Raw genomic sequence first — 22929 nt, forward strand, 5'->3', positions numbered from 1 at the left:
ACGATGTGTAATGAGCGCGGAGTTCTCTCGGTCTGGCGTTGGTCGCTTTGGTTTGGCGTTAGGATCGATGCAACAGCGCTCGAAGATCTTGTACGTAGCTATATTGAAAACTCTAAGATTGATTTAATCTAAATATTATATAATTACCTGAACTATTTATTAATGTTCCGCGGATATTAAAAAAATTTAAGATACCATTTAAAAGATTTACAATAGATTAGTTACACGTCAATCGAAAAGTCCCCGGCCTACCATAGCAAAACACATTTTTTTGGCAAAATTAGTTTTTTTATTCAGCATAATTCCATACACACAATTTAGCTTAATACATACCTAAACCGATTTATCTTTTTACAATATTATTTTAGTTACTACCTCATACAATTATATTACTTTATATAATAAACTACTGTTTTATTTTGATACTGCGTTAAATCTTAATCAACAGTATTAATTATTTCCGAAGATTTGAAAGCCATATCCTATAAGCCATAACATTGATATACCATAAGCTATATAAACGTGGAAGGATATGTAGATCAAACACAAGCCATTTTTAAAATTCTCCCAAATAATAGGCTTCCTTAGTGTCTTCAAAACAGACGTTTCTTTTTGTAATAACCTTTTCATTCGATACAAATTTCTTGCCACCCCTCTCTTCAGATTTAGAAATAGGAAATAGTCGCTAAGTGCTAAATCCGAAAAATATCCTGGATTGGGTAGCAGTTCATAGCTCAACTTATCTATTTTTGTTATGATGACTACATAACAGGTCAATCGAAAAGTCCCCGGCCTACCATTAGTAAAACACATTTTTTTGGCAAAATTAGTTTTTTTTATTCAGCATAATTCCCTACACACAAATTAGCTTAATACCTACCTAAACCGATTTATCTTTTTACAATATTATTTTAGTTACGACCTCATACAATTATATTACTTTATATAATAAACTACTGTTTTATTTTGATATTGCGTTAAATCTTAATCAACAGTATTAATTATTTCCGAAGATTTGAAAGCCATAACATTGATATACCATAATCTATATAAACGTGGAAGGATATGTAGATCAAACACAAGCCATTTTTAAAATTCTCCCAAATAATAGGCTTCCTTAGTGTCTTCAAAACAGACGTTTCTTTTTGTAATAACCTTTTCATTCGATACAAATTTCTTGCCACCCCTCTCTTCAGATTTAGAAATAGGAAATAGTCGCTAAGTGCTAAATCCGAAAAATATCCTGGATTGGGTAGCAGTTCATAGCTCAACTTATCTATTTTTGTTATGATGACTACATAACAGGTCAATTGAAAAGTCCCCGGCCTACCATTAGTAAAACACATTTTTTTGGCAAAATTAGTTTTTTTTATTCAGCATAATTCCCTACACACAAATTAGCTTAATACCTACCTAAACCGATTTATCTTTTTACAATATTATTTTAGTTACGACCTCATACAATTATATTACTTTATATAATAAACTACTGTTTTATTTTGATATTGCGTTAAATCTTAATCAACAGTATTAATTATTTCCGAAGATTTGAAAGCCATAACATTGATATACCATAATCTATATAAATGTGGAAGGATATGTAGATCAAACACAAGCTATTTTTAAATTTCTCCCAAATAATAGGCTTCCTTAGTGTCTTCAAAACAGACGTTTCTTTTTGTAATAACCTTTTCATTCGATACAAATTTCTTGCCACCCCTCTCTTCAGATTTAGAAATAGGAAATAGTCGCTAAGTGCTAAATCCGAAAAATATCCTGGATTGGGTAGCAGTTCATAGCTCAACTTATCTATTTTTGTTATGATGACTACATAACAGGTCAATTGAAAAGTCCCCGGCCTACCATTAGTAAAACACATTTTTTTGGCAAAATTAGTTTTTTTTATTCAGCATAATTCCCTACACACAAATTAGCTTAATACCTACCTAAACCGATTTATCTTTTTACAATATTATTTTAGTTACGACCTCATACAATTATATTACTTTATATAATAAACTACTGTTTTATTTTGATATTGCGTTAAATCTTAATCAACAGTATTAATTATTTCCGAAGATTTGAAAGCCATAACATTGATATACCATAATCTATATAAATGTGGAAGGATATGTAGATCAAACACAAGCCATTTTTAAATGTCTTCCAAATAATGGGCTTCCTCAGTGTCTTCAAAACGGGCGTTTCTTTTTGTAATAACCGTTTCATTCGATCCAAATTTCTTGCCACCTCTGTCTTCAGATTTAGAAATAGGAAATACTCGCTAAGTGCTAAATCCGAAAAATATCCTGGATTGGGTAATAGTTCGTAGGTCAACTTGCGGCCGTTTTTCGGCGATTTAGTCCTTCAAACGGTTCAATAACGCTATGTAACATTTTGTTTGGTATATATATTTTTTTGTATTTGTGATATTTTTTCATAAATTTTTGTGTTTTTGTTGCTTGGAGTAATTGTATGTAAAATTCTGGCAGGGAAGTATTGTAGCGACCTTGAGGCATGTCGAATTTTACATCGTGGAATAACGGTCTACAACATACCCAGAAATATAATCCCAGATGTTGAACACGGGCGGGGTGCCGGCAGCGCCAACTAGAACCCGAGAACGAATAGCTGGCGGCAACCCCGAGACGTTTATCTGGGATGTTATTGAAGGGTATTTCGATTCATTCAGTGCTCAACCCTCGTTTGGTTTAGACGTGCCGCCATCGACAGCCCAAGCCTCGTCTGCAGGTAACACCGCTGCCATCCGTTTTATCTAATTGTATTTTTCACATTTTTTTATATAGCCAATAAATAACGGTCACATAATGTAAACACCACTGTTTCATTTCGTTTTACCTCCATTCACCGAGCCACATCATTTACCCTAAACATTATTAGGCTCAAAGTAAAATATGCAATCATCATATCTGTGATTGATCCATCAAAACCTGAAGAGTTATCAGCACATTATATAGAAAATTGGCGCCCTAGGATCATAACAGATAATAATAATGAACATTAGCGATCGATCGAAAATTGTTTTGTTATCAACGTAATAATTATGACGAATTCGTTTAAAAACAATGATTACAGTTTCAATAGGATATATCGACAACGCTACACTCAGCGAATAGTTCCCCCATACCACTAATCAAACGATTACTTATCTTTATTATGTTTAATAACAACAGGAATAGTTATCACGAAATATAAATATGGACAGCAGACGTTTGAATTTCAATAATTACTAGATGGGAAAAGGCGAATGAGGAACAATCGCTTTTGTTTAAATGCCAAATCGTAAAATTTGCTACCTTCTATCAACAAAATACGTTTTAACATCCATGTTATAGTGTCTTTATAATATCAGCCAGACAGACGCCTGAGACTTTCAACAATTTACTGATCAAACAAATTCGAACAAAGAATGGGCCTAAAATGTATTATACATTTCTCGAAAATCGTTTTAGTGATTAATTTAAAGAGAAAACGTATTTAAAATTGCTTCGTTATCATGATCATCACCATCAATCCATAGCCAGTCGTGGTCTGGGAGAGTGTCTATTTCTTCGGGGTAAACATATCCCAGATGTTTGGAAGATGCTGAAATTACTATGATCCCAAAACCTTCCTGTCAAAGACTATCAAAATTAACTAAAATCTTACAGACCTATTTGCTATCGGTAATACTGCTACCGTTAATACTAAGCTAGAATATTTGAAAAACTGCTGAAAAAATAAACCAATTATTGAAAGAAAAAATCTAATACTTGCTCATGAGTTTCATTTTTATGAACAAACATTCAACCACTGACCATTTGCCTATGAAGATTGAAAAACTGTATTTTTAATACAGTCCAATCCTTCAACAAAGTTTGACATGCGGTACCTATATATAAACCACAGAAAATATGACCAAGGGAACAAACTGAACTGCCAAACTCTTACATCTCAGCCAAAATCTTTAGAGTTAAACAAGAAGATGGTCCATAAGGAAGTGTAATGGCGTCAATTCTTTAGCTACCATACACATTTCATACAAAAATAAAATATCACCAACATCACCATACATTGCTGACGATATTGAAGTACTAAAGAAGCCTCCAGAAAATTATAATAAGCGAATAACAATATAAATTATTATATATGAAATAAAAGTTAACTAAACCAAATCGGTGTATATCGACATACACTTAAACAAGTTAAATATTTGCAAAATGACGTATTTAACAGAATAGAAACCAGCAGCCTTATTGAATATATGAACACTATTACTATAGTAATGCGGTAACGACCGACTGGTTTTTTTCCAGATATGTACATAGTTTTTAAGTTATTGTAAAACAAATTATAGGTTAGGTCGGCAACGGCTAGTAAAAATGTATTAATAATTAAAAAAATACTTCCAGCTTTCAAATAAATCCGACATATTGGTTCTTAGTCGCGTACCAAATGTCTAATCAAAGTGGGAATACAGTTGAAGTAGCCGACATCATTCTTCCATACACGTTTGCAATGTTAAAATTTTATCGAAATTCGCTTGATTCTCTTGGGGTATTTCCTGGAGTACTCTTTGTAGTGGCATGGAAGTATATTAGCAAAGTTAAATCTTCTTTTATCAACCCCAAAACTATTTTTTCGCTTTCTTCTGTGCTCAAGGTATGTTTCTTGATAGGAAAATGTGTACAAACAAGTTGTGAAGCTATTAAAATCGGATTTTTTAGCAACTTTGATAATTTTTATTGTTACCTAGCCCAGACCAGTGTTTTTCCATTCTATTTAAATTCTAAAACACTTAAAGTATAAACTATACCGACATTATATGGCTCCTTCATTATTGTACTTGTACTCCTTCCATTCAGTATTGACTCACTCTATAAAAAATATAAAGAATAATGCATTGAATATTATTTTATGTCTGATTTTCAGTCGACGGATGTTAGATTGACGTCAAAATTCTTGTTTATTCGGGCCATTACAGATCAATCCTTTGGACATTTAACTTAACTCAAATTCGTTAGAGTAGGATTAAAGAAACGTTTACATTTAAATTAAGAAAACATGAAAATTCAGGAGAGATAAATATTGATAAATGAAATGTGGCAAAAATCCCAATTATTGAAACTATGTATGAATGGAAAAGTCCCCGGCCTACCATAGTAAAACACATTTTTTTAGGAAAATTAGTTTTTTTATTCAACATAATTCCCTCTCCAACTTTTCGATACCATTTTTGTAGAACGATTTGTCCTTTGCTTCAAAATAGGCCACAGTTTCGGCGATCACCTCCTCATTCGACGAACATTACTTTCCAGCGAGCACTCTTTTGAGATCTGAGAACAGGAAATAGTCGCTGGGAGCCAGATCTGGATAATACGGAGGATGAGGAAGCAATTCAAAGCCCAATTCATGGATTTTTGCAATCGTTTTCGCTGACTTGTGACACGGTGCATTGTCTTGATGAACTTTCCTTTTCTTCAAATACGGCCGTTTTTCGGCGATTTCATTCTTCAAATGGTGCAATAACGCTATGTAGTAGTCGCTGTTGATGGCCCTTCCTTTTTCCAAAATACAAACGCCATAACCTTGCCAGCAGACTGTTGCAGCAGCAGTCGACTGTATTGGTGTTCCAAGATGAACCAAATCCAACAAAATTTGTTCGCCCACGAAGCACTTCAAAGAAAATGGTGGCCTGTTTCTTCGGGAAAACTGATCATATTGCAACAGTGCCTCTAGAGGATCGTAGAACAGTAAATACTGATTGGTACCATTTGTTTGCCAGAAGTTTTCGGTGAAATAAGGAAACTCTCACACATCGGCTCAAACAAGAGACTATTTGAGCACTCAAAACATTGAATTGATAGGTCATCCACCGTACAGCCCTGATTTGGAACCCAATGACTTGTTTTTGTTCCCATCCGTGAAGAATAAACTGCGTGGTCAACGATTTCCATCGCCTGAAGAAGCTGCTGAAGCTTTCAAAAATCATGTTTTGAAGATACCTCATTCGGAATGGAATAAATACTTTGAAAATTGGTTTCAGCGTATGCAAAAGTCTATCGATTATGGCGAGTACTTTGAAAAACAATAAAAATATATTCGCAGCTTAACTATTTGTTTTTTTCTATTCCCGAAATATAAATAGTGACCCTCGTATTAATGAGGTTTGTCCATCAAGAATTGTAACCAAAATTGTAGTAACTCGTAATAATTAGACATTTATTTTAAACATAAGATCTTTTAGAAATGATTTAAATTTTATTGTATAGGTAAGATGTAGCTAGAGTTTGTTGAGAGTTGAAATTCAGAGACTCAGAAGAAAAAATAAATGTGCCTCTGAAGATACTATTAAACGTTCCCAAAAATTATTTCCATTATATTTTTACCTAAGAAATATTAAACAGGGAGTACAGTTTATTCTTAGTTTATCTTACATAATAGGGAGAAGAGAGTATATCCAAAATTGGCAAAAACCGTCCTAGGTACTAAATGAATGGCACTTAATAATGCTCGACATAAATTTAACTAAATGAACACCCCTTTACGCTGGTAATTCTATAAGAAAGTCTATTTTTCTTGCGTAGGACTATCAAGTGCCACACATGCCACATGTATGCCACAACATACACACACATACTCATCCACAACGAAACGGATCTGAAAACGATCGAAACGTAAATCACATACAAAAAACACCAAGATCCGACGTAACAAAAACTTTTCCGCGTCGAAACGATTAAGACACGAACGGCATCAATCAATTATTGACGAAAATAGATCGGATAATTATCCCGTCTCTATTTATAGCGACGTATTCTCAAGATGCGAAACACCGTCCCGCCGAAGCTTCATCGCTCGGAAAATTTAATTGACACTCCGGGAAGAAAAATCGACGGTCGAGACAGCGAGCGAGCGAAGGAAAGTGTGCGAGAGAGAGACAGAGAAAAAAACCATTTTTCATCGGATATTTATTGTTGTTAAATAATCTGTTTAAAATCGACTTTTGGCAAAACAAGACGTTCGAACTTAGTATGAAATTAAACACAAATTTCTAAAGTTGTATGTTTACACTGAACAGTATAAATAACCATTTATTTTTGGCGGTTTAAGAATTGTGCCGGCCACTAATGAACGGGGATCAAATAGGTTTCGTTCCATTATCAACAACAGAGAGAGAAAACGAGCCCTCGTGCAATTTTTTCGAAGAAAATTGCAGATAAACAAGCGCGCGAAAATATAACTGAACTAATACGTTCGTTTTATGTCGACCGCCGCTTGTTGTCGGCGCTGCGGTCGTTTGATGGTCGTAATAATTTAGTTTTCCGTCTTCCGCAAACTAGCTTCTGATAGTGAGTATTTTAAATTTACCTCATTTTTATTTAGAGTGAAAAGTTGATCTAAATTCTCAATATTTATAAACGGTTGGATGGGTGAATTCCCATAGCAATAAAAAATGGAAAGACACAACCACAAAACATAAAAACATCGAATGGGAATTTAGAAGATTTTCAAGAAAATGGAAAAATGCATTTACTCAAAGTATTGGCCATTTGATTCTATGCATCTCGGGTCATCTTTCAGGTAATTTATGGATGCCATCCAAAAAAAAAACTGTTTGTCCTTTGAGCAAAACCATTCATCGGACCATTTTCTAATTTCTTCGAAATTGGCGAAGTGTTGTTTTGCAAGCGCATGTCTTATTGAGGCAAAAAGTTGATAGTCGGACGGGGCAAGATCTGGAGACTATATACAAGTGATTTAACGCTTCCTGGGCCGGTTCGCTTTATGAGCGTTATAGTGCTGTAAAATCACTTTATCGTGTCTTCGGGCCCATTCTGGACGTATTTCGATAAATATATAGATCAAATTGGTCCTTTGTTATCGGTAGCAAGCACTATTAACTAGCGCTGGAAATTTTCGGCTGAAATTGACTATGAATTGTTTAGTTTTCTTTTTGATAACATCTTAGTATTAGTACATTTCATTTGTACTTGGATTAATTCACAAGCAAGACGAGTACGAGAAAACACTTCAATATGTATTCCTCAATTATAAAATTATAATAACTTACGCTCTAGTTTACACTAAAGGTATACACTTTATATAAGTTCGTATGGTTTGGTTCGCTTCAATCTTTTGACATCCTACGCGCTGTCCAGCAGATGTATTGCTTCCATGTTAGTATGATTTACTAATTTTCTTTCGTGTTTCAAGAGCGAAATCTTGGGTAACTTCGCAAATCCAATTGATGACCTGGAACATCGTGCACTTCTTCGTTACTTACGATAGGCATTGGTAATCAATCGAAGAACCTTGTTTTGACAGCGTTGGATTGAATTTTTAGTGTAACCCCATATTTGCACCCCATAGGTCCAATTTGGCTTTATGATTGTCTTATAAATCAACCTCCTTGATTTTAGATCAAGTTGAGAGCATTTTCCAACTAACCAGTATAGTTGATTTATTTTGGTTCTAATGTGTTTTGCATTTTGTCTAACATGATGTTTCCAATTTAATCTACTATCAAAACGGATTCCGAGGTATTTACCTTATTCTGCATGAGGAATCGGGCATCCATCGAATAATATAATTAATTTTTTATTATTTCGCCGCAATGCAAAATTAACCGATTAGATCTGGAGCTATTAAGTTGAATTTTCCAATCTTTCGTCCATTTGTAGATTTTGTTGACTGCCACTTGTACTTTTTATACCGCCCTGGGCAGAGATATGTCGTTTGCTATAATAACTGTGTCGTCAGCAAAGGTTCTAAGTAGTGTTTCTTTTGTTGTTGGGATGTCAGCAATGTAGAGCAGACACAGCAGGGGTCCTAAGACGCTACCTTGTGGAACTCCAGAAGAACTAGTTTTAAATGTCGGGAACAACATTTCGTGCGAGACTAAATTATCTTGCGAAAAGATATGCTTCCAGAAATTGACAATAGTTACACGATAACAATTTGGTCATCTTACAGATTAATCCCAAATGCCAAACCCGATCAAAAGCTTGTGAGACATCCAGGAATATTACAGGGCAGTATTTCTTTTCTTCAAACTCTTTTTCAATAGCCGCAGCTACTTTGTGCACTTGATCGATAGTTGAATGGTGATTTCGAAAACCAAACTGGAAATCTGGTATTATCACAAAATTTTCAACACGTTTAAATATTAGTCTCTCAAATAGTTTAGATATTGCAGGTAGCAGCGGAATAGGCCTGTAATATTCGGCTTGTTCTGCAGGTTTGTCAGGTTTTTTAGCATAATTATTTGTGCCATCTTAAAGCATTCCGGAACATGCTTCAATCTTAAACAGGCATTAAATATATATATTTTTTATAACATATTTATTAGACACGCTTAGTACAATCTCAATTAGAAATTAATTTATTACTACTTTTCAGTTATACTTGGATTAATTTACAATCAAGACGAGTGCGAGAAAATACATCAATATGTATTCCTCAATTATAAAATTATAATAACTCATAGCCATAGTTTACACTAAAGATATACACTTTATATAAGTTCGTATGGTTTGGTTCGCTCAATCTCCTGACATCCTGCGCGCTGTCCAGCAGTTGTATTGCTTCCACGTTAGTATGATTTAGTAATCTTCTTTTGTGTTTCAACAGGAAATCTTGGATAACTTTGCAAATCCAATTGATTTCCAGGTCATCGTGCAATTCTTCGTTAGTTACATAGCGATAGGCATTGGTAATCAATCGAAGAACCTTGATTTGACAGCGTTGGATGACTAGTTGATTTGAATTTTTAGTGCAACCCCATATTTGCACCCCATAGGTCCAAATTGGCTTTATCATTGTCTTATAAATCAACCTGTTTGAATTAAATATATATGTCAGCATGATGATTGCTTTTCGTGGAAATTCTTTCAATAATCCAGGTGAAATATCATCTATACCAGGTGCCTGTTTAGGATTTAGGTTATTAATTTCAGTGGCTACTTCCAATGAAGAAATTAGATTTAGATCTACATCGAGTTGATAGACAGGAGATGTATCCATGGTCATTATCATTAGGTTGAAATATGTTAGCTAAGTATTGTGTGAAGAAGTCAGCTTTTTCACCGTTGCGTCGAACCCATTCATTTCGATCATTTTTAATTGACGGTGCTCGAATAATTAGTCTTTCAAATCTTCGAGTTGCTATTCATTTTTATTTAGTTTTTATTTCAGTTTTATTTTAGTTTTTGACAATAACCTTTTTATATTATATTATTATATTTTATATTTTATAGAAGATATAATATATCTGATTAATGGCTAATGAGTGAACAGAATCATGCCTTAGGAACAAATATAATTTTAACGGTATTATAACTTCACACTCAAAAAACACACCATGGGAATAGTAACGTAACAGCTAAAGAGCTAAAAGCCTGGTAGTACATTAAAACTACAATTACACAGTTAATTAGATGGGGATGATCCCCTAGAGAAAAAGCAGTCTCCACATAATTTTAAACTTAGGTTATTAAAACGAAAATTATTACTAGATGGAGGGGATGCAAGAACAAAATTAAATAGCACATAGTCTATAATATTCTACAATTTACAATAAAAACCATCTGTTAAAAACACATTTTAAAGGAGGCCTATTATAGCGAAGAACCAAGTGTATTGAAATTAAGAAAAATTATATTGAAAAATAGTAAAGTAAATTGATTTTTTCTAGTGTAGGAAACAATCTATTGAAATCGACTATCGATTGTTTAGTAATTGACTACTTTTTACTATCGACTGTTACAGTCGCTATTTTTAGTTCGACTGTTTTTACTAGTGACTGTTTTCAGTCGCTATTTGCGGTCCGACTGATTTTATTACGATTTACTATCGACTGTTTCAGTCGTTTACTTTTAGTTACTATTTTCGGTTCTACTAGATTATTCTTCTTATTTAATTACTTCTATTTATTCATTGTGTTTGTAGATAAATGTAATTTTTATACAATTTATTGAATACAAAAATTAATGTCACCACCAAATATAAAGAGTATAGAAAGGAATCTTAAATGGGCGCATGTGAAACAGTGTTATAGTTTATTATTTTGCGGCTAGGTGACTAGAATTATAAATTTCGCGGGAAAGCTAAATTTGGCGTATTCAACGTTCGGAAGTTTGTTATAACAAATAATAAGACTAGATATTTATTCGACAAAGCTTTTGTCGAAAGCGTACCTTTCCAGTGATGAATGTTTCAACATGGTTGACAAAGAAAACTTTAAAAACTTATAAGAATGTGTTAAATATTTTTATTTTGTTAATTGTCGTTTAGCTAATATGATCTGTTTAAATCTGAATAATTCAATTTCAGGATTGTGACAAGCTTACTGACAATCATATTATTAGGGACAAAATAAACAAAATGAAGGTTATGTTCTGCAGTCAAGTCTTCAGTAAAACTGTGGTAGTTTTGATGATTATTTTTGAGTTATTTTTCATGTCATCATTATGTTAAATGAAGTGTAATTAATATCTTGCTAACCTGACTAGTATAGTTCCCTAGTAATTCCTTTCATTTATTTCAGAGTATTCAGGCATCGCGGTAAATGATGACACAGTCCACACTGCAGAATTGATATTGTTTTTTGATAAATTATTTGTTCTGTTCTATTTAATCCCCAGCAAATGCCAGTATTTTTTAATAGAAATACAATAAGAAAGATAATAGTTAAGTATTGTTTGATTTGTGAGCGAGAAAAGTCAACAAAACTGCAAGTCAACAAATCCCGCTATTCATATTGTCGTTGCCGCGCCCTCTGGTGCGAAAATAATACTAATCTATTTCACGGCTAATGCATAGGAGATTCCGTTCCGTACTCTATGTTTTGTGAATGTCACTGAAAGTAAGCACCTTCTATATTTCTGATAATTAATGGTTTTCCTCAAAGACATAACCCATATATTTTTTTCGATAACGATGAAGTAATCCTTTCGCCGACTAAGACCCACTGAAATCGTACGAGCTATGACGAAAACCGTTATTCTCTCGACCTCCGTCGACCATCAGCTCACTCATTAGCACGGTCAATAAAGCCATAATTCTTATATCGGCCGCATAAATACGATTAAAGTCATAAAACAAAACAAATTCTTCTTCCGAACGACCGATCCCGAATTCAATTTCGCCGAAACGATAAAAATAAATCTGCGGTGGACTATATCTGCGAATGGCCATTGAATTATAATCGACCAATTAAGATAAGAAGAGACGAGGACGGGCGTCTGCCGAATATTGACTTTCGATTTTTGATTAAACGCGCCGCCAACGAAAGAACGGGGAGAAAAGAAGCCAACGGCCCCAAAATTTGTTCTTGGCGGCTCGCGGTGGTCATTTGATAGTCAGGCGCCGGGAGGCGGTTCGAACGGAATCAATTATCGAAAACGCCGAGAGCGTAACGGTACATTTGGAAGTGTGTAGGAACCCTATTAGATTAAGGTGTGGCCTTTCAAGGTTGGTAGACACCTAGGAGAATGAATAAATTAATTTGTTTGTACTGGCAGTTATTGAAATTGAAAGAAAAAATCTGCACTTGTGAAGTGTTTAGTATCGATGCCGAAAAAATATCGGTATTTCGGGTAGTATAGATAGGATATATCGATATTTGATTCCAAAAATATCTGTATTTTCGGTCGATGTATCGATATATTCTCAAAAAAAATTGTTTTAATTCTCATTATTAGTGGTTCAACAATCTATCTAGTGGGCAATAATTATTTGTAAAATATTATCTTAAATAATTATTCTAAAGTCTATATATGTCCTAGAATCAGATGATGGATGAAAGCAACGAAATCGCAGCGGCAGGGCTCCGCGAATTCTGGACATTCAGATTCTCTAGAATATCAATCATTCTTCTGATGCATAAGTTCTCGACGAGATACAATCAGACCCTCTTCCTATTATATTAACTCTCGGGACTGTTGTGCAATCGAAATCTACCCCTTGAAAGCCAGGAAGAAAACCGACTGGAAGAGATAATAGGAAATTTTCCTGGAATCCGGACCAATTCCGATACAAGCGTGATGTGTCTAAGCTAACTCGAGAGATTCAGTTTACCTATCGGAATAAGTTATTTTAAGTTCCATCCTACTCAAACTCTCAAAATGAAATGTCCCTGAAAGCATCAAGTCACAGATCCGACTCAAGAATCGTCTTTATCGTAGAGCTCGTACCACCCTCGGCTCGGCAGACAAAAGAGAGGCCAATAGAGAGAAACAGGAACTGAAATATGTCATCAAATCCTGGCGATCCCAGAAATGGAACTCATTTCTAGTGGACCACCGGCTGGATGGCCCTTCATGTTTTTGGCGACTATCTAAAAGCCTCGTGGAAAAGGCGCAAAAATGCCATAACCCTAAAGTCAGCACAGACAGGGAAAAAGCCGACCACGAAAAAAGCGAGCTCCTTGCTAAAACCTATCCTATAATTCTAAATGGTACGCCTCCCGCCTCCCCCCCCCCCTTTCTCGTTTATATTTAAATATAAACGTCGCTGTAAACAACGAAACTATCAGGACGGCCAATCAGCAAGATTGCGAACAAAAAGCCCCCGGGTTTCGATAATTCCTCGATAGCCTAACTCAAAAAGCATCCTACAAGGAGCTCACCAAACAAACTAATATCATCAACTCCATGCTAAGACTGCAACACTTCCCATCCAGCTAAAAACACGCATTTATCGCAGTTGTCACTAAAAAATTAGCCAAGTCATCACCATAAAAGGTGATACAGACCATCAGCCTACATAATTGAGGAATACACTCGCACTCGTCTTGTGCATTAATAGTTCCATCCTCAAACTTGCTAAAAGAGCAATTTTCCATTCAACAATTTTACGAAGGCAAACAAAATCATTCCAAATGGGGAATCTAGGTTCGGCGCCAAATATTTAGTCGTTCATCAGGACCATTAGCTGGCCGCAAAAATCAATTGTGATTTTATTAGCCGATGTAAAGGACTATCTGCTCTACAGTGCTTACATCCCAACAATAAAAAAAACACTACTTGGAGCCTTTACTAACGACACAATTATTATGGCAAACAACATATCTCTGTGTAGGGCAGTACGAAAAGTACAAGTGGCTGTCAACAACAACTACAAATGGACTAAAGATTGGAAAATTCTACTTAATAGCATCAAATCTGTTAATGTTGATTTTGTTTTGCGGCGAAATAAGAAAAACCTAATTATATAACTCAATGGATGCCCGATTCCTCAAGCAGAATCAGCCTAAATATCTCGGCATCCATCTTGACGGTAGATTAAATTAGAAACATCATGTTAGACAAAAAGCAAAACACATTAGAACCAAAATAAAACAACTATACTGGTTAGTCGGAAGATACTCTCAACTTGATCTAAAATCAAAGAGAACGATTTATCAGACAATCATAAAGCCAATTTAGACCTATGGGTTGTAAATATGGGGTTGCATTAAAAATTCAAATCAACTAGTCGTTCAACGCTGCCAAAACCATATTCTTCGATTAATTACTAATACCTATAGCTACATAACCAACGAAAAACTGCACGATGACTGAAATGGATTTGCGAAGTTATCCAAGATTTCGCCTTAGAACACGAAAGAAGATTACCATATCATACTAATGTGGAAGCAATATAACTACTGGACAATGCGCAGGAAATCAAAAGATTGAAGCGAATAAAACCATGCAAACTTATATAAAGGGTATACCTTTAGTGTAAACTATAGCTTAAGTTATTATAATTTTATAATTGAGGAATACATATTGATGTATTTATATCTCGCAATCATCTTGCTTGTAAATTAATCCAAGTACAAATGAAATGTAGTAAAATATTAATTTATAATTAAGATTTTACTAAGCATACCTAATAAAGATGTTTTAAATGATTTTAAATTCATAATGTATTTCTATCAACAGCTAGGAAATTACCTTACACTTTCATTAAATATCAATAAACTAAAAAACAAACACTCTGAATTCTCCTGTAACTACTATCTTAATAACGATCTCGTGGATTTTGATCTCGAGCTAAGGAATTTGGGGATTCCTTAAATTGAACGGTTTAATAGCGTCTGACTTGCAAGGCCTTATACACTTAAGACTATTTGACCAGAGCTATTTTAAGACGTTTTCCCACTTAGTACCACTTACACATATGTAATATGTGAATATGTTATATAGCTATTAATACAGAATACTGGAATATAGGAGATGTGATGTGATAAATGAATGTGTTTATATTACAAGGCCCTCGTTTACATTAAAATGGTATTGGACCGCCAGTATCGTTTGTACCGTAGGTTGACAAGTCGCCCTTTCTTTCCGTTAAAATTAAAAAAAATATTTTCAAACCAAGCAAGCTTCTTAATTAGCGCTGTTACTATAATTCCAGGGAAATTCCACCAAACTGTTGTATGGCTATTAGATTCTACTGTACACATTAAATGCTACTTACTTAGCAAGCAGTTCAAATCAAAAGTTAGCCAAAGTTGGATTGATATTGTTCAGAGTCCTCCAGCCATGAACTATTATAATTAGAAACCATCCATGCTTGATGCCATGAAGAACATCACTAATTCGACGATTTCTGACAAGCATCGTAGTTCAGTACATACGGACAACAAAGGTACTGACTAGACTGTAGTTGCTGTAGACGTAGTTTACTCGACGAAGCTATTAGAAAAACGACTCCAGGTAATTTATTAAGGAAAGAAGTGTTAAATAGCTCGATTAATACACTGAGAGTTATCTGGTGATAGGTGTAGAGTTTAGTATATAGTAATAGAATCAGTTCAACCAATAGCCACCTTTTTCCGTTAACACAATTTTTAACCGACTTCAAAAAAGGAGGACGTTCTATGTTCAGCTGTATATAGATATTTTTTAACGGATATTCGCCAATTTCTTTTACTGAGTTCCTTATTTATTTTTTGAAGTCGGTTCAATATTCTTGTAAAAATATTTTAAAGTAAATTAAACGCTTTTGTTTATAAACCTATACGTTTCTTAACTAATATATTTTCATTTAAATGAAAGCACCCACAATTTCATGGTAAACAAATCTATTTGATAAAATCACTTGAAATTGAAATTATAACTAAAAATATTTACAATAAGCGAGCCAGAAAAGGCGATCATTCATAAATGAGTTACAATTAGTGAGATCGGTGTAAGATAATTTAACAAAACGCCCTCCATAATACAAAAAAAAATATATAAAATATGTAGATGAACGTAAAATGTCCAAACTATCATCGTTTTTCTTGTAAACTGGACAAAAGAAAAAGGACAAAAAGGTATATTAGGAATATATTTTCAATTAAGTAAAAACAAAAAATCTATGTATTCGTTTAATTAAGATAACAGGAAACCCCAGCTATAATTTTGGATTTCCCGTTTGTAGGACTAATTGGCAGAAAAACATTTAAAATGCCACCAGAACAATGTGATACACAACATATATTTTCCCATCATTATTCGACCGCAATTAAAATAATTATCCCGCTAAACTATATGTACTACGCATAGAGATGAACCTGAAGAAATACCAATAATTACAATCAGATAATGGTATAGCTAGAACCTACAACTAATACGGGAAAGATGAGTAACAGATTCAAGAAATGCTATAAGGAAGACATGTTAATGAAGTTGAATGGGTTAACATGGGAACAAAACTAGCTTTACAGGCCTTATGATTATGAATTCCCTCAGTATGACTCCAATGCTTGGACAGTGTTACAATCTGACATGTTTTCCTACGATCGATTCGTTTAAGATGCGACAATCAGAAACACAAATCACAATGGTTTGGATATGATGCCGGTGAACATACACCTTTATGCATTCTACATGAAGGAATAAGAGGTTAGAAAAGAAACTTTCCTTGATGTTAGTGACGTTACTCTCCCAAAATTGGACAATCAGTAGCGTTCAATTTGATTTTTTAGCATTGATAATGAGTTTTCTGAGAGTAAAAGTCATCGTAATTCAATGTGACCTGTGTGGCTATTAGAATTGATGACCATTTGGTTGAAATTATTTTTAAGATACTGAAGCAATATGATTTTAGTAATGTGTGTAGCATGTAAGGTGCAAACATGAGAGGTAAGAAGAATAAATTGATTCTAACTAAAAATACTGGATTGAAACTCTTTTGAGGATGAGCTGAAAGTGATTGGTTGGGCATTATTCAATATTTTCACTAATAACAAATACCACTACAGTTTCTATTTTACACTATTTCTATATGTAATATTATTTTTAATTAAAACAATATGCGAACTTTCAAAAAAAGCTTAATATAAAATTTAAACATTTGAAAATATATTGGCAACTTGCTAGACTACCGACATGCAATTAAATGCCGCTATATAAACTGTAGCGACCTTGAGGCATGTCGAATTTTACATCGTGGAATAACTGTCATCAAAGTACCCAGAAATATAATTCCAGATGTTGAACACGGGCGGGGTGCCAGCAGCGCCAACTAGAATCCGATAACGAATAGCTGGCAACCCCGAGACGTTTATCTGGGATGATATTGAAGGGTATTTCCATTCATTCAGTAACCGACCATCGTTTGGTTTAGACGTGCCACCACCGACTTCCCAAGCCTCGTCTCCAGGTAACACCGCTGCCATCCGTTTTATCTATTTTGTATTTTCCATATTTTTATATTGCCGATAAAAAACGGCCACATAATGTAAACAGCACTGTTCTCAATTACCGTAACGTATGTGACTACGGATTAGTCACAGAGCAGCTCCAGAAGCTAGGTACCGATTGCAGTCACCGTAGACACGTCATGTCTTCGCCGAGGTACCAGAATTGCCAACGTCTCGTCATCGAAGAAAATAAGCTACCACGTCGTCGAACAAACGCACCTCCCTCAGCGTCGATTACGGGAGCCCTGTCCGAAAAATAGCTTGTTTTCAACGTCGTCGATGGACCACATTCAAGTGCCAAAGCGACGATGAAGCAACGGTATCTGTAGGACCGGAAGATATCAACAGCCGTACCAGATCGCAACCGTACCAACCACAACCGTTTCGATTTATCATATTTTTCAAAGCCCTTTTCATGCAGCACATTTTGTTTGGTATATATTTTTTTTGTATTTGATATTTTTTCATACATTTTTGTTGCTTGGAGTAATTGTATGTAAAATCCTGGCAGGGGGGTATTGTAACAACCTTGAGGCATGTCGAATTTTACATCGTGAAATAACGGTCTACAAAATACCCAGAAATATAATCCCAGATGTTGAACACGGGCGGGGTGCCAGTACCGCCGACTAGAACCCGATAACGAATAGCTGGCAACCTCGAGACGTTTATCTGGGATGTTATTGAAGGGTATTTCCATTCATTCAGTAACCGACCATCGTTTGGTTTAGACGTGCCACCATCGACTTCCCAAGCCTCGTCTGCAGGTAACATCGCTGCCATCCGTTTTATCTATTTTGTATTTTCCATATTTTTATATTGCCGATAAATAACGGCCACATAATGTAAACACCACTGTTTCATTTCATTTTACCTGCATTGACTGAGCCATATCAGTTTACCATAAAAAAACAAAACTCCAGTGGCCTATGTTAAATATACAAGTGAGCAGATCCTTATTTCTTGGATCGTTTAAAATGGTGATATTTATGATAGAAAGATTAGATTGCTAGAGATTTTAAAAACAATAACATATTTTTTAAATTTATTAATATAATATCACTAGTAAATTATAAAGCGAATAATTTTTTCTCTAGAGTAACTTAAAAGTAGCACTTATATAGGAAGAGCCATTGGTTCTTATTTAGTCTCTGACAAAATAAAACAAAGGTTAGTAGCACTTTTCAGTGTCCTTGTCATTACTTAAATACACGTGTGTCTGTTTACAAAGTGTCTGTGTCCTAGTTTAGTGTTATACAAAAGTCATAGCACTTCGGTGTTTAAATGGAAGTGGAGTCTTTCTATGACAGGTGTAATCTGAATGTCTTGATGCAAGTAATTGTTCCTGTATCTGGATACGTCCCCAGTACTTCTAGCTTCTGCTATTACCGTAACTGTATTCCGCAGGTCTATATTTGTTTTCGTGTCTATTCCTTATTATGTGCAATACTTTTGTTGTATTTTAAGTCGAGTTCTTTTCTTCGGAGCAAGACAAAAGACGTTCTAGTAGATCGAAAAAGTTTGAAGATGTGAAATTGCAAGAGTTACTGGATGAAATGAATCCAAACTCAAAAACAACTCAATATAGTAAATGTGGCCCAATTGGTGAAAATCCAAAAGATGAGAAGATCAGTGCGACATCAATTGAATGGAAAATCTAAACCTGGTTGGTAATTGAATACTGGTGAAACAGTTAATAGTGATCGCTATTGACAACAAACGGTCAATTTGAACCATGCATTGATCCAAAAACATTCAGTATGGGACCGAAGACACGGTAAATTGACTTTATAGCACGATAACCCGATAATAATTAAGCAAAACTGGTCAAGGAAGCGTTGAAAGTACTTGGGTTTGACATATTGTCGTACCCGTCGTACTTTGCAGACCTTGTCCCGTCCGACTATCAACTTTTCCCATCAATGAGACACGCACGTACAAAAGAATTGGTTAAGAAAATGGCTCCATAAATGGTAATGGTTTTTCTCACAGGACAAACAATTTTTTTTGGAATGGCATCCTGAAAGATGGGCAACATATATAGAATAGGCCAATACTTTGAATAAATATATTTTTCCTTTTTTCTTGAAAATTATGAGTTTCGGTACACCTAATTCTTACTTCTTCTATAAGTATTCTTACTTGCGTGTTGCAGTTTTCTGCCTGCTTCTTCGCTATTGTTTTCAATAGCAAGTGTTATAGTGTCATCAGCAAATCTAGCTATAGTAACATTCTCTATTTGTGGTATGTCACACAAATATCAGTTGCTATAGAACAGGATCTAAAACACTGCCTTGTCGTACACCTGCTTTTATATCTTTCATTGTTGAAATAATAATAATAATAATAACATAAAATAAAGAATATTCAAAAAAATATCATAAGTATAATAAGAACTGAAGATTCACCAATTATCTAGTTTTTGAACTTAGTGTCAAAACATTCCTCATAACATCATTATCAGAGTCTCTTAAACTTAACATGTGCAACGCATACCTATTTGCATACCTAACTTAATAATATCGGAAATAAATGGCGTCAGCCGGTTAGAAATCTTATCTCCAACAAACATTCAATAAAATATAACAATTACTTTAAAACCACTTCCTGATGCTTATCAAAATTAACCAAATGTTATCAATCGAGAACGAGCATATAAGATCCAAAACAAAATTTTAACGTAAAAATGTTTCAACTTCAGTTTTATTAATTGTTTGTATAATATATGACTATTGCTTTTTTAATATTTCGGGATCATACCGAATTAGTGATACATGTGGTGTCTAGTATTTACATAAAAAATATGACTGTGTATTGGCACTTTTAACCCGGTTATTGGGTTCCCTAATATTTTACACACCTTTTAACTAAATATGCCTTAAAAACGTGACCACACTCAATACCGTTACATTAACATTAATTTTAAGACCAAAAAGATAACAATTTTTGAATATATCTTCTTGTATGCTTAAAGACAGTGTGACACCATAATGTATATATATATATATATATATATATATATATATATATATATATATGAAAACAAGTTATTTTACTTTTAATTAATTACTCAAGTATACACGGTTTTGGAACTTAACAATGAAAAGCTCTGCAGGGTAAATTGGGGTACTGAAGTAGCCTGTTGCTTAAAATTGGTTCTAGTTTTCGAAATATTCAAAAAAAGAATTATTTTACTATGTTTGACCGTTAACGGTCATTTATTGAATTCAGAAGTATAAGTCGGAAATGATCAGAGCTCGAACTGAATTTTTTTATACTGCTTGCCATCAAGCTCAACATACCTTAGTCCCAAAATCTGATCCCACAAACATATTTCTTAACACACATGGGCTGAAAAGTTTCAAGCCTAAAACATAGATGGTGCTAGTTTATAACGTGTTAGTTTTATAATGCATGACTATTTGACTATTAGAGAGATCTGCTCAAAGTGGGTACAATGTGGGTGATATGTGACAATGGATGAAATATGGATCCATTACTTTACTTCGGAATCAAAACGATCGTCATCTGACTGAACAGCAACTGGTAACTGACCTATTTTGAGGCAAAAGATAATTAGTTCTACAAAAGTGGTATTGAAATGTTAGAGCGACGCTGAAATGATTGTGTGGTTCTGGTTGGAGATTACGTTGATGAATAAAACCAATTTTGAATAAAAAATAAGCGTTTTCTTTGATACACCCGGGACTTTTCAGCCCATGTATTATATCATGTCGAAATCGCCTTAATTGCTCACCAATGATGAGGACATTTTTATTTTTTTAATGTACCTGGACAAATTGACAATCATTGTCTACACGTGTACCATCGACACTGATACTTCAGGATATTTATACTGTGCTATTTTCTGCATTTATATTGAAAACATTCATCGAGTAAAAGTAGCAATCATCTATATGATTATTCCGTCCATAACGTTAACATTTTTACAAAGTAACCACTTGTACAGCTTCGTTCTGTACGCGTTACAAAACAACTTCGGTACTCAGGACTCTACACCAAAATCAAGTACCTTACACGTTCACCAATCACACAACATTTAGAAAAGCAATAAAAATACTTTGAATCGACTTTGTAACATTGTGTCTCCATTTTCACACATTCCGAAGCACAATCACAGCACAAAAACAATTGCCAAATGGTATAATAAGAGCGCAAGAAGATCTGCAAGACTGAAGATCTAAAATTAGGGCGACAAATAACGTCTAGAATTTATAAAATTGTGTTATTGAATACGTTTGTTAACCGAGAGTGCAATAGCAATAGACATGAATAACAAATATGTAATAATCTTCATGAAATTTTATATAAAAAATATAAAAGGTAACACAAAATTACGCACACAAAATTACGTATTCTGGTCGTACTGTTTGTCTCCTAACATTACACACAATAGAACGAAAAGTAAATTTAGTGACCTTCCAGTTTGACAATTTAGCTATCAGAATATATTATTTGTGTTGACTATATTTAAATTAAAATAAAGATGTAAATATTTACTATTAGGGGCTTGCATTTATTTTGATCAAGTATAAATGTAAACAACTCTTAAGTGGCATAGTTTTGACATCTCTCCATAAAATTGCACTTCTCCGTTTAGTATTATTGAGCTATTCAGTTAATACAGTTCCTAATTATGGATCTTTCAAAACTGCACTTCCAACATTCATTAATTTTGCTGTTTGATCAAAAATTAATGTTGATGTTCTTATTATATCTCATTTGTCGGTTTTGGTTTCAATGATTTAAACTGGAATATTTTAAATAAAATTACATTATATCTCTTTTATTTTGATTTGAAATTTTCTAAGATATCTTAGAAATGAGCTGTTATGACGTCATTAATTTATAGCATTCAAAAATTCAAACGTTGCTTTTCAGGATGTGAAGGTGCAAATCAAATTAATTATTTTCAAAGTGTATTATTATGTATTGCTTAACCAAGACGTAATTTCTAATTATAATTTTAATAGTAACTTTAATAGTTGCTTCCACTTTTCTGTGATTTAGTATCATTATGCTTTAAGGCAAAATCTTGGATGACTTTATAAGTCCATCTGATTTAGAGGTCATCGTGCAGTCATCCTCGGTTACGTAGCGATAAGCATTGGCAATTAATCGAAAAAATTTGTTAGCGATATTGCATAAAATGTCAACGTTAAATGCGACAACATTGCACCGGTATGCCGTAATAAATTAAGATGACGTGAGTTCACTGCTACTTTGGA

At 34.1% G+C, this 22929-nt stretch overlaps 2 protein-coding genes across 4 annotated transcripts in view; both read right to left on the bottom strand.

The window, feature by feature from the left end:
• The window catches only part of Gprk1 (G protein-coupled receptor kinase 1), a 270383-nt gene that overhangs the window by 240608 nt on the left and 6846 nt on the right, over positions 1-22929 (bottom strand). The window lies entirely within an intron of this gene.
• Positions 17745-20675, bottom strand: LOC143206527 (uncharacterized). The gene is made up of 2 exons (XM_076419117.1): positions 19320-20675; positions 17745-19258 (listed from the first exon to the last, which is right to left on the bottom strand). Exon 2 carries the CDS (start codon positions 18378-18380, stop codon positions 17805-17807), a length of 576 nt encoding a protein of 191 aa, XP_076275232.1. The 5' UTR covers positions 18381-19258; positions 19320-20675; the 3' UTR covers positions 17745-17804.

This window comes from Rhynchophorus ferrugineus, unplaced genomic scaffold (assembly GCF_030347505.1).
Source record: "Rhynchophorus ferrugineus isolate W39M unplaced genomic scaffold, kcgeb_rfMv2 rfM1, whole genome shotgun sequence".
NCBI classification, from domain to species: domain Eukaryota; kingdom Metazoa; phylum Arthropoda; class Insecta; order Coleoptera; family Curculionidae; genus Rhynchophorus; species Rhynchophorus ferrugineus.

What these genes read in the sequence shown, in the direction of transcription:
- LOC143206527 (XM_076419117.1), bottom strand. Translation starts at nt 18,380, where the DNA reads ATGGAAATACCCTTCAATAACATCCCAGATAAACGTCTCGAGGTTGCC.